The 10209-nt window shown below is 61.6% G+C and overlaps 1 protein-coding gene across 3 annotated transcripts; it reads left to right on the forward strand.

Annotated features, from left to right (window-relative positions):
* The first annotated feature begins 2098 nt into the window (after nucleotides 1-2098).
* On the forward strand, nucleotides 2099-10188 carry CAPG (capping actin protein, gelsolin like). 3 transcript variants are annotated; one of them, XM_030551878.1, is made up of 10 exons: nucleotides 2099-2228; nucleotides 3505-3539; nucleotides 3746-3918; nucleotides 5093-5247; nucleotides 5594-5761; nucleotides 6349-6498; nucleotides 6682-6774; nucleotides 7271-7403; nucleotides 9523-9611; nucleotides 10023-10188. In XM_030551878.1, exons 2-10 carry the CDS (start codon nucleotides 3517-3519, stop codon nucleotides 10086-10088), a joined length of 1050 nt encoding a protein of 349 aa, XP_030407738.1. In that variant the 5' UTR covers nucleotides 2099-2228; nucleotides 3505-3516; the 3' UTR covers nucleotides 10089-10188. The 3 variants fall into 3 exon arrangements, with proteins under 3 accessions (XP_030407738.1, XP_030407740.1, XP_030407739.1); XM_030551879.1 differs by lacking the exon at nucleotides 2099-2228 and adding an exon at nucleotides 2256-2317; XM_030551880.1 differs by lacking the exon at nucleotides 3505-3539 and having other exon boundaries at nucleotides 2100-2228.
* Nucleotides 10189-10209: the final 21 nt, after the last annotated feature.

The raw sequence follows: 10209 nt of genomic DNA on the forward strand, positions 1-10209 counted from the left end.
TCTGCAAGGAAATATGCAGTCATTGCTGGTAAAGTTTGCAGATGACGCAGACTAGTGGGGAGATAAACCCCGCTGGGGTTCACTTCGACTAGCTCCATCGAGGTGGGCTCCGCTCTGGATCCTTTTCTCCAGGATTTTGCATCGAGTTCATTAGGCCGGTGTAAAAAACACCTTTTCTGAAGTGAAGCCATAGTCACAGCCTCTCAGTTTAGATCCAGCAGGGCATCTACTCTGTATAGGGCCTTTATCGTTGGGATTACAAAGCTACTGTGCACAGCACTCAAGGAGCTCTAGCGTGACGCATGTCTGGCAGCACCGATTACCCAGCAGATAGCTTATCTGGGGAGTTAACCTCCCCCACCAGCACAGCCTCTGGTTTCAGAACTGCGTCATTTCCATCCTTTCTACCCAATGGGGGCTGGGTGACCAGCACCCATGGCACTCTCCTTGGATCTTCCTTCCCTGAGAGAAGGGAGCCTCTCGCTCTTTGGGATTCAGTTCCAGTTCCCTGGCACAATCAACACCATGTCCCACTCCTCCCCTCTCCAGCCCTTTTTAACTCCTTTATCTTCTCTGCTCAGCTGTGCAAACCATCCCACCAGATCGTGGCCCTGTGCCCAAGGCCACAGTCTTCTTCATTTATTAAACATCCTTCCTCCTGTGGATTGTTTCCCTGCTCTTTGCATGTCTGCCCAGCACATGGACACCCCCTCCAGCTCCATCTGCTCCATCAGGACTTGATCTTCTGCACTAGTTTATATACAGCACCAGGTGCTGCCGCAGAGATAAGGGTGGTGACAGGGCTGGGCTAGCAGGGGGCTGCGGGTCGGGAGTGAGGGGCACTGGCAGTGTTGGGGGTGGGGCTCAGGACTGGACTAGCCGGATGCAAAGACAGTATGAGCCCATTGAGGGCCCAGAGCAGGAATATTCTCCCTCCCCAACACACAACTATGACGAAGTGAGACCGTTCTTAATGTTTCTTCTGAATACTGTGTGGGTGCCTCAGTTTCCCCTATGCATTTCTTAAGTCTCCAGTGTGCATTAATGGCTGACAAATGGCTGGGGCCCTTCACCCTGCAAGGGAATAGCTAAAAGTGAACAAAGAGATCAGGTGACCTCCTGGCCCGGGAAAGAGACAAAGGCCAGAAAGGAGGGGCTTGGTGGGGGGGGTTCAGTCTGGAGCTGGCTGGGGATGAGGAGTGAGGGCAGACGTGGGTTGTCTGCCTCACTGGGCCCCAGAATGGACCCAGCAGAGGGGTCCCATTCGCTGGACCTACAAACTCTGTTTTAGACTGTGTTCCTGTCATCGAATAAACCTCTGTTTTACTGGCTGGCTGAGAGGCACATCCGACTGCAAAGTGGGGGTTCAGGACCGTGTGGCTTCCCCAGGACCCTGCCTGGATGGACTCGCTGTGGGAAGCGCACGGAGGGGCATATGCTGAATGCTCCAAGGAGAGACCCAGGAGGTGAAGCCATGTGAGCTTCTTGCCCTGAAGACAGTCTGCTCCGAGGGAGAGGAGGCTCCCCAAAGTCCTGACTGGCTTTGTGGGGCGCAGTTCCAGTGCATCGCCTGGGGACTCCATGACAACATCACACACTAATAAACTTGTTATCCAGTCCACATTCAATGAAATGAACAGTATTGGAAAGAAATACTGGCCTTCATTAAAAGCGACGTCGCCAGCCCTTTTTCGATGCAAAGTCGCCAATCACGTCATTGCACAATGGTTGTCTTTTGAAAGTGTTTCTCAGCTTGGGGGTCGCGACCCTCAGGGAGGTCGTGGGACGGGTTTAGGCAGGGCCGCAAGTGGAGGGCCTGCATTAGGAGGTGGAAAGCAGGGCCATTGCCCTGGGCCCTCTGGCTGGGGCTGAAGCATGTAACTTAGCTTCGCTGGGCTGTATTTTCAGATCTTTTTGAAAACCGTTTTTAAAATGAGTAAAATACTAACCCAGGCAAGTGCTTATAACAATAACACTAATGAAAAGCGAATGAGCTGCCAATTGCTGGGTCTCCTTATGCCCAGCACGGGCACTGGCAGGCTGGGGGGCAGGTCAGGAATCAGATGAGTCACTGGCCAGGCAGCGCCTGATTCTTTCTCCCCTGCAGCCACAGAGAAGCGAGTTGCTGGAGAGGAACAGGGTGTGGGCGAGGGATGGCCCCTCCCAGGAAATCTGATTTTAAACTCCTGCAGTTTAAGGTTTTGCAGTAGAGGCTGACGACTCCCCCGGTGAGTAACTTTGTTCCTTCCGTTTGTCGCAGGCCTCGTTAGGCAAGGGGAAACCTTCCAGTTGTGGTGCAGTAATTGAGCGTGAGGGGGTGAGCCCTTCTTGTGCGCGGCTGGGACCCAAGCAGGGGATCAGGGCTGGCTTATCCGAGCAGTCCCTGTCTGGAGGGACTTGAGCTGCCAGTTCGGGCTGGCTGTATTCCTGGAGGTTTCGTCCCATGACGTAATCCGGGGGCGCTGGCAGCACTAGGCGGGATGGGACATCAGTCCCCAGACAGTTCTACCCTGTGCTGAGGCTGCCGGCAAGGGGGCCAGCTGCAGGGACGCACCCGGGTTTGGGGGCAGTTGGCCTGGCTTGCAATGAGGGCAGGATCCATCACTGCCAGGGGGGCACTGTCAGGCAGGAGGCTCGGCCAGCCCCAAGCAGGGCTTGGCCAGGGCTCTGGGGCTTGGCCCCCCCATTGTCAGCAATGCAGCACTTTGCACTGCAGGCCAGGCTGCCCCACCTCATCAGATGAGCGGGGATTTAGTGATGAGCCTGGCATCTGCACCCTTCGGGTGGCTGCAGGCAGCCACTAGCTCCCAGGCTGTGCAGTGTGGGGCTGGGCATAAAGCCAAGGGCCCCAGGTTCAAATCCAGATCAGGAGGGACCCAATGGGTTGGCAGGGATCAGCTGGGCCATGCAGAGGGCACCAGGTGGCAGGGGTGCTGGTGGGACGGGGTGTGGGGAGCTGATTCTCGGGCTGTCAGATGGCCCTTCTCAACAGGATGTGTGCTGAGGAGGCAGATGGCTGGGAGATAAACAAGCCTTCAGAGTGGAGCTGGGTAGTGGCCCCCCAAGGGCGGCTGGGGCTGGCAGGGAGGTGGGTGAGAAATGCAATGCATGATTGACCACAGTGGGCTGTGAAGTAACAGGGAGTGTGAAAGGATGTCAGACCTCCCAGGGAATAACACACAGCACACCCAGCCCTGCCTCACCATGGCCAGCGGTGGGGGGAGGGGCAGGGCTGTTTTCTCTGGGCCAGCGCCCACCCTGACACGGGGATCCTTGCACCCACATGCCTGGCCCCATCTCATCCTTCCTCTGCCTGGCTGGGGATGACTCAGCAGCAGCCAAACCAGTTCTGTTACCTTCTCAGTGTGCAGGCCAGGAGGGGCCTGTGGTCCCCAGCCTAGCCACAGGGCAGGAGCCCTCGCCTGCCAGCATGGTGGGCACCTCCTGGCCAGGGAGCCAGGCTGTGCCGGGCCCTAATGCTAACCAGCTCCTCTTTCTCCCCAGGGCCCTGACACCATGTACACAGCGATCCCCAAAAGGTACCAAGCCAGTCTCCCCAACCTCATTCCCTGGATTTACCTTTAACTCCTGCCCCACATCCCTCCTCACCTGGATTTTCCACAACCCCTCCCTGTCCCCTGGAGTTACCCCCAGTCCAATCTGGATTTACCCCCATCCTGCCCCTACCACCCTCAGCCCCTCCACCCCTCTCCGGATTCACCCCAGCCTCTTTTCACTCCTGCAGTGGCTCCCCCTTTGATGCCTCGGTGAACCAGCCGGGCCTGCACATCTGGCGGGTGGAGAAGATGAAGCCAGTCCCAGTGCCGGCAGAGTCCAAGGGCATCTTCTACTCGGGAGACTCCTACCTGGTCCTGCACAATGGGCCGGAGGAGCAAGCCAACCTGCATATCTGGATCGGTAAGGGCCAGCTCTCCACCGCATAGCAGTGCGGGCTCCCGGCCAGCCCTGTGGGGTGAGGCAGCCTGGAGGGGGGAAGCAGGGTGCTAGCGCCATGACAGAGCTGAGGCTGCTGGCACCTTGGGCCATGCCCGCCCCACTGAGGAAGGGAGATTTGCCCCCTCATGAGCTGGGGCAAGGTTCCCCTGACAGCGCCGGTGAGCTGGCATCCCTAGCTGAGACCTGGGGCTGCCCCGCCCCTTCCTCACACACCGTAGGGGACAGCACCCTGGCCGGCAGAGACCAGGGTCTGAGCTCTGAGACAGGGCCTGGAGCTGCCCTTCTGGGCCAGCAGGGATGTGAGAGCCCAGCCAGGGCCAAGCGAGGGGCCCTATGCTCGGGCTCTGCTCCCTGCCCTAACAGCACTCCCTGGCATGGCACTGCCAGCCCCCTTTCCCCCGGGGGCTCCCATTATGGGGTGAGGAGACTTCAGGCTCCTTGGGCTCTCTGCTGAGCACATCAGCCCGGGCCCCCTGGCCACCCTGTAGGGCTCCCCAGCCCACAGCGCAGCCCGTCCTGGTGCCACGGGGCACCGTCAGGGTAGCCAATGTTCTAATGGCAGAAAACCAAACACCCCTGCCCTGCCCTCAGGCCCCGCCCCTTCTCTGAGGCCCCGCCCCTGCTCCCGCTCACTCCGTCGCTCACTCTAGCCCACCTTCACTCACTCTCTTGTTTTCACCAGGCTGGGGCAGGGGTTTGGGGTGGCGGGAGGAGGTTCGGGGTGTGGGCTCCAGGTGGTGCTGACCTCAGGTGGCTCCCGGGAAGCAGCGACATGTCCCTCCAGCTCCTAGACAGAGTGGCGGCAAGGGAGCTCTGCATGCTGCCCCCAGCCCTGCAACTCCCATTGGCTGTAGTTCCTGGCCAATGGGAACTGCGGAGCTGGTGCTTGGGGCGGGAGCAGCACACGGAGCCTCCCTGGTCGTCCCACTAGGTAGGGAGCCTGCCAGCCCCACACCAACCAGACTTTTAACAGCCTGGTCAGCAGTGCTGACCACAGCCATCAAGGTCCCTTTTCAACTGGGTGTTCTGGTCAAAAACTGGACACCTGGCAAACCTTAGCACTGGGGCCGAGACCGGGCCCCCTGCTAGCCGGGTGGCAGCTCAGCCATTGCTCTTCCTCCCCCACCGCGCCCAGGCCAGAGCTCTTCGCGGGACGAGCAGGGGGCCTGCGCCGTGCTCTCCACCCACCTTAACACCCTGCTGGGTGAGCGGCCCATCCAGCACCGTGAGGTGCAGGGCAACGAGTCTGATGTCTTCATGGAGTACTTCCCCCGCGGCATCAAGTACCAGGTACTGGGGAGGGGCCCGCCTCAGATCCCCAACTGTTCTGACCTGTCTGACTCCCCCCAACCCCAGCCTGCCCTGTCTCACCCCCCACCCCAGCTCCAGCCTGACCCGTCTGACCCCTCCCCAACCCCCAACCCTGGCTTGACCTGTCTGACCCCTCACTATCACCCCAGGCCTGCCCTGCTTCCCTCCCTTGACCCCTCAACCTGTTCCCTTTGCCATGGGTCAGCCCCTGCCTCCCCTCCTCCCCGCCCCAATCCTGACCTGCTCCATCTGCCACCCCCCCAGCTAGTCCCCGTGCTCCCTGCCCAGCTGGCGCTCAGGGCCCCTCTCTGTCTCTGCCCCTCAGGAGGGCGGTGTGGAGTCCGCCTTTCACAAAACCCAGTCCAGCCAGGGCTCCGGGCCCATCCGCAAACTCTACCAAGTGAAGGGCAAGAAAAACATCCGGGCCACCGAGCGGGAGCTGAGCTGGGCCAGCTACAACACCGGGGACTGCTTCATCCTGGACCTGGGCGATGTAAGACCGCACCGGGGGCAGGGGCATGGGCGGACACAGGCCTGGCTGTGCATGGTGGCATATGTCTGTATTCACAGCCAGGTGTATTGGCCAGGGCGTGTGGTGGGTGCATTGGCACCCAGGGGTGGAGGGGGATCAGCCAGGGTGAGTGGAGGCTGCATTAGCACCCAGGACTGGAGGGGGGGTCAGCCAGAGTGAGTGGAGGGTGCATAAGCACCCAGGGGTGGAGGGGGGTCAGCCAAGGTGAGTGGGGGGTGCATTAGCACCCAGGGGCGGACGGGGGTCAGCGAGGGTGAGTGGAGGGTGCATTAGCACCCAGGGCTGGGGATGGACTGGCCAGTGTGCAGGGGTTGGGTGTGCATGAGGCAGATGGGCAGAGGCGCTGGCAGATGGTGTTGTTGGCATTGCTAGGTGGGTAGCAGGGAGGTTGGCAGGTGGGGGGTGAGGTAGGGAGGCCGGGCACTGCCGGGTGGCAGTGTTGGCATTGCTAGGTGGGTAGCAGGGAGGTTGGCAGGCAGGGGGTGAGGTAGGGAGGCCGGGCGCTGGCAGGCAGTTGGATTTCCATGCATGCCCCTCTCTCCTCTCAGACCATCTACACATGGTGCGGGGAGACATCCAACATCCTGGAGCGCAACAAGGCCCGAGACCTGGCACTGGCCATCCGGGACAGCGAGCGGCAGGGCAAGGCCCGGGTGGAGATCGTGTCCGATGGGGAGGAGCCGCCTGAGATGATCCAGGTCTGGCCAGGCAGGGTTGGCGGGGCCCTTGTTGCTCTGGTGGATCCGGGAGGGCTCAGGGCATGGGGGTGGGGCTGGGATTGGGGAGGGGGCAGGGGGTGAAGCCCTGCTTGGGGGCAGAGGGGACAGGCTGGAGATGGGGGGTGGTGGCACTGGGCTCTGACAGATTTCCCCTTTCTCTAGGTGCTGGGTCCCAAGCCCACTCTGAGGCAGGGCAGCCCCGAGGAGGACGTCACGGCGGATCAGAAGAACGCAGGGGCAGCTGCTCTCTATAAGGCAAAATCTTCCCCCACTCCATCTTCAGAGCTCTCGTGCCATCATGGGCACGGCACCCCACCATGGCCTGGGCACAGCGGGGCACCAAGGCTGGGGCTGAAGTGGGGAGGGTCTGGGGCTGCAGGCTGTGGGGATGGGGGCTAAGAGCTGTAGGCTGGGGGCTAGGGAGCAGGGCTGAGGCTGTGGGGGTGGAGGCTATGATGCAGGCTGGGGGCTGCGGAACAGGGCTGAGTGCTGGGTGGGGGCTGTGGAGCAGGGCTAGGGCTGTAGGCTGAGGAGCAAGGCTGGAGGCTTCAGGCTGGGGGGGCGTGGTGCAGGCTGAGGGCTGGGGAGGAGCTGGGGCTGCAGGCTGGGGGGTGAGGACTAGGAGCTGCAGGCGGGTGGGCCGTGGAGCTGGGTGAGGTGCTGTGGAGCAGGGGGCTGGGCTCCCTGTGATGGGATCACCAGCGTAGGGGGGTGGGCACTGAAGGGATCCACCTCTCCTTGTCCCTGGCAGGTGTCGGACGCAACAGGGAAGATGAACCTAACCAAGGTGTCCGGGAGCAGCCCCTTCAGCCAGGGCCTGCTCTGCACCGACGACTGCTTCGTCCTGGACAACGGCCAGGGTGGCAAGATCTACGTGTGGAAAGGTAACGGCGCCCAAGCACGGGCCCTCCTGCAGGGGCCAGTTGGCCCTGCAGGGGGGCAGAGACGCAGAGCCTGAGTGGTACCAGTGAACCTCATCTGGGGGCTGCCCCAGCTCCACCTCTCCTCCCATTCACCCCACCCCCCTTCCCACCTGCCATGCCCCCAGCCCCACCTCGCCTTCCCCTTTGCAGAACACCCCTGTGGCAAGCAGCAGCAACAGCTTTCAGTGTACACACAGCTGGCTTTAATGCACTGCAGCAGGGGGCACCAGGCAGGGGAGCACCCAGCAGCCTGCAGGGCAGAGCATGGGTGCAGCTGCGGGAGCTTACCCAGCCATCCCGTCCCCCTCACAGGGATCCAGGTGGCCGAACCCCTTGCAAGTCAGTCTCTTGCGGGTTCCGCTGTCTCTAGGAAGGGTTGGGCCGGGATTTCTCCTGCCATCCTGCCCATGAGCTCCCCACTGAGCCCTCGTCTAGAGCCGGCGTAGCCCCTCTGCCATCTTCCCCTCCAAGGTGTAGCCCGCGCCCACCACCAACAGCCAAGGCTTTCAAAAGCCACCTTGGGGTCCTATCTGGAGCTATCTTTCAAGGGGTTTGGGTTTTCAGTGGCTCCTGAAAATGTGGAGCGGGGTACAGAGCCAAGTGAAGCTCCCTCCCCCCCCAGCTAGATCCACAAAGGGATTTAGGCACCTAATTCACTGCAGTCAATGGAAGTTAGGTGCTGGAATTCCATTCAGGATCAGGGCCTCGTTGCTCTGGAAAATGGCGGCCGTTCTCACAAGTCAGCGATGGCACCTGGCCCACTGGGAGGGTCACTGTCTTGAGCATCACCATGTAGCTTTTGGCTCTTGGCCAGCGCTCCCTGCATAGGGCCATGCATCAACCCGGTGCACTACAGTCAGCACTGAGGGAACATCACACCCAGTCCCCAGACAGGCCTCTGGCAGTCCCTCATGTGCGCTGCCTGCGCGGTAACCCCCCTGCCTGACTGGGCATGCAGGACTGCCCTGCTGGCTGGTGAAAGCTCCCAGTCTGCACCTGCGTGGCTGAGCAGAAACTGTTTCACTCAGGGTCCCCTCACAGCTGCCCCCATACCAGGGCCACCCAGGGAGCCTGGAGTCTTCCCGCCGCCGAAGATCCGGAGCGGAAGAAGCAGTTTTCCGAGGCCCCCAGAGCGAGCGCCCGCTCCAGGGGCCCCAAAAATCTCATGGGGGCCCCTGCAAGGCCTGGGGCAAATTGCCCCACTTGCCCCCCCCCGGGCAGCCCTGCCCCACACCAGGCCCTGCCATGCCATGCCCTGCCTGTCTCTGCCGTCAGGGCAGCTGGCAGGCTTCTCCGTTCCATGTGTGGCGCTCAAGGGAACTCGGGGACCACCCTCCTCCCCCATTGACCCATCTTCCCTCCCCAGGCCCCGGAGGTCTGAAAGCCCCTCTCCATGTCTCAGGGGCTCCGATGGGTAGGAATTCCCCAGAACAGGGCAGGAGACTACCTGCTTTCTTCCCCTCCCCAGGCCTAGTGCCCTGCTTATTCCCCACCACCCCCCTCGGGGAGCAGACTTCACACCAGACGGGCCACACAAGGGCATTTCCCGCTCTCTCTGTGCCCCAAGCTCTGCCCCTGTGGCTGGCGGGGCTGATCCTCCTACTGACCAGAGCTCATGGCCCAGTGGTGAGGGACGAATGGAGGCACCACAGCTGTGTTCTCACTGCCCAGCCATGCTGCCATCTTCCCCTGCCCTCTGCCTGCATGGGCGTTCCCCACTAGCAGCCCTCCACCCTCTTGGGCTTCCTGCTTCGGCTGAGCAACCCTGCTGCGGTTTGAGCCCCTGGGCTGAGTCCCCAGCAAGGGAGCCAGGGTGATCTGCACACAGGGATCCTGCCACCTGGCCTGGCCCTGCTCCCTCCCCCAGGAGCACCTTCCCAGCTGGCCTGTTCTACTCCATCCCAGGCCCTTCCAGCTCCCTGCATCTGCCCCACAGTCACTCTGCCCAGGGTTAGCACCCGATCCTGGGCACCTCCCCCAGTGCCAGAGGTGCTCAGCAGAGCACTCAGCCCTGTCCCTCCAGACTTGTGTGTCTGTGCGGGGGATCGGCTGCCCTGACGCTTACCTCCCTCTCGCCCAGGTCGCAAAGCCAACCAGCAGGAACGAGAGGCAGCCCTGAAAGTGGCTGAGGATTTCATCTCCCGTATGAAGTACTCCCCAAAGACCCAGGTGAGTGAACGCTGGGCCCTGACGGGCTCCTGGGGGATGGGGAAGGGAAATGGGGAGGTGATGGGGGGCTCCCTGCCAGTAGAGTGACCAGATACCAAGTGTGAAAAATTGGGACAGAGTGGGGGAGGGGCGGGCGGGCGGGCAATAGGTGCTTATATTAGAAAAAGCCCTGAATATGGGGACTATCCCTATAAAATCAGGACATCTCTGGGCCTTTGCCTGGCTCTCCACCCCGGCCTGGCTCCCCCAACAGAGAGCACAGAGATGGTTCCCAGGGCCCTTCATCCCAAGGCAGATCTCTCCTCCCATGCAAGGGGGGGTGTCTTTGGGACCCCACCATGCCCCCCACCTCATGATAGGAGCACAGGATTATCCCCACCTCACCAGTCTCTGTCCCACTGTCGGCTGCAGGTGGAGATCCTGCCCCAGGGCCGTGAGAGTCCCCTCTTCAAGCAGTTCTTCGCAAGCTGGAAGTGAACCCGGGGCCTGCCCCGAGGCTGCCCAGCACAGCTTTGTCTCCAGGCCTGCTCTCCGCTCTGTAGCCACCAGGCATCTCATTAAATGACCTGCGCAGGGACCCGTCTGCCTCCTCCCTTTG

Source organism: Gopherus evgoodei, chromosome 2, assembly GCF_007399415.2.
Source record: "Gopherus evgoodei ecotype Sinaloan lineage chromosome 2, rGopEvg1_v1.p, whole genome shotgun sequence".
Lineage (NCBI taxonomy): Eukaryota > Metazoa > Chordata > Testudines > Testudinidae > Gopherus > Gopherus evgoodei.

Bases quoted from the DNA above. Each gene is read 5' to 3' on its own strand.
- CAPG (XM_030551878.1), top strand. From the start codon at position 3,517: ATGTACACAGCGATCCCCAAAAG. The intron at 5,248-5,593 runs GTACTGGGGAGG...TCTGCCCCTCAG, and splicing joins CCCGCGGCATCAAGTACCAG to GAGGGCGGTGTGGAGTCCGC. The intron at 9,612-10,022 runs GTGAGTGAACGC...TGTCGGCTGCAG, and splicing joins AGTACTCCCCAAAGACCCAG to GTGGAGATCCTGCCCCAGGG.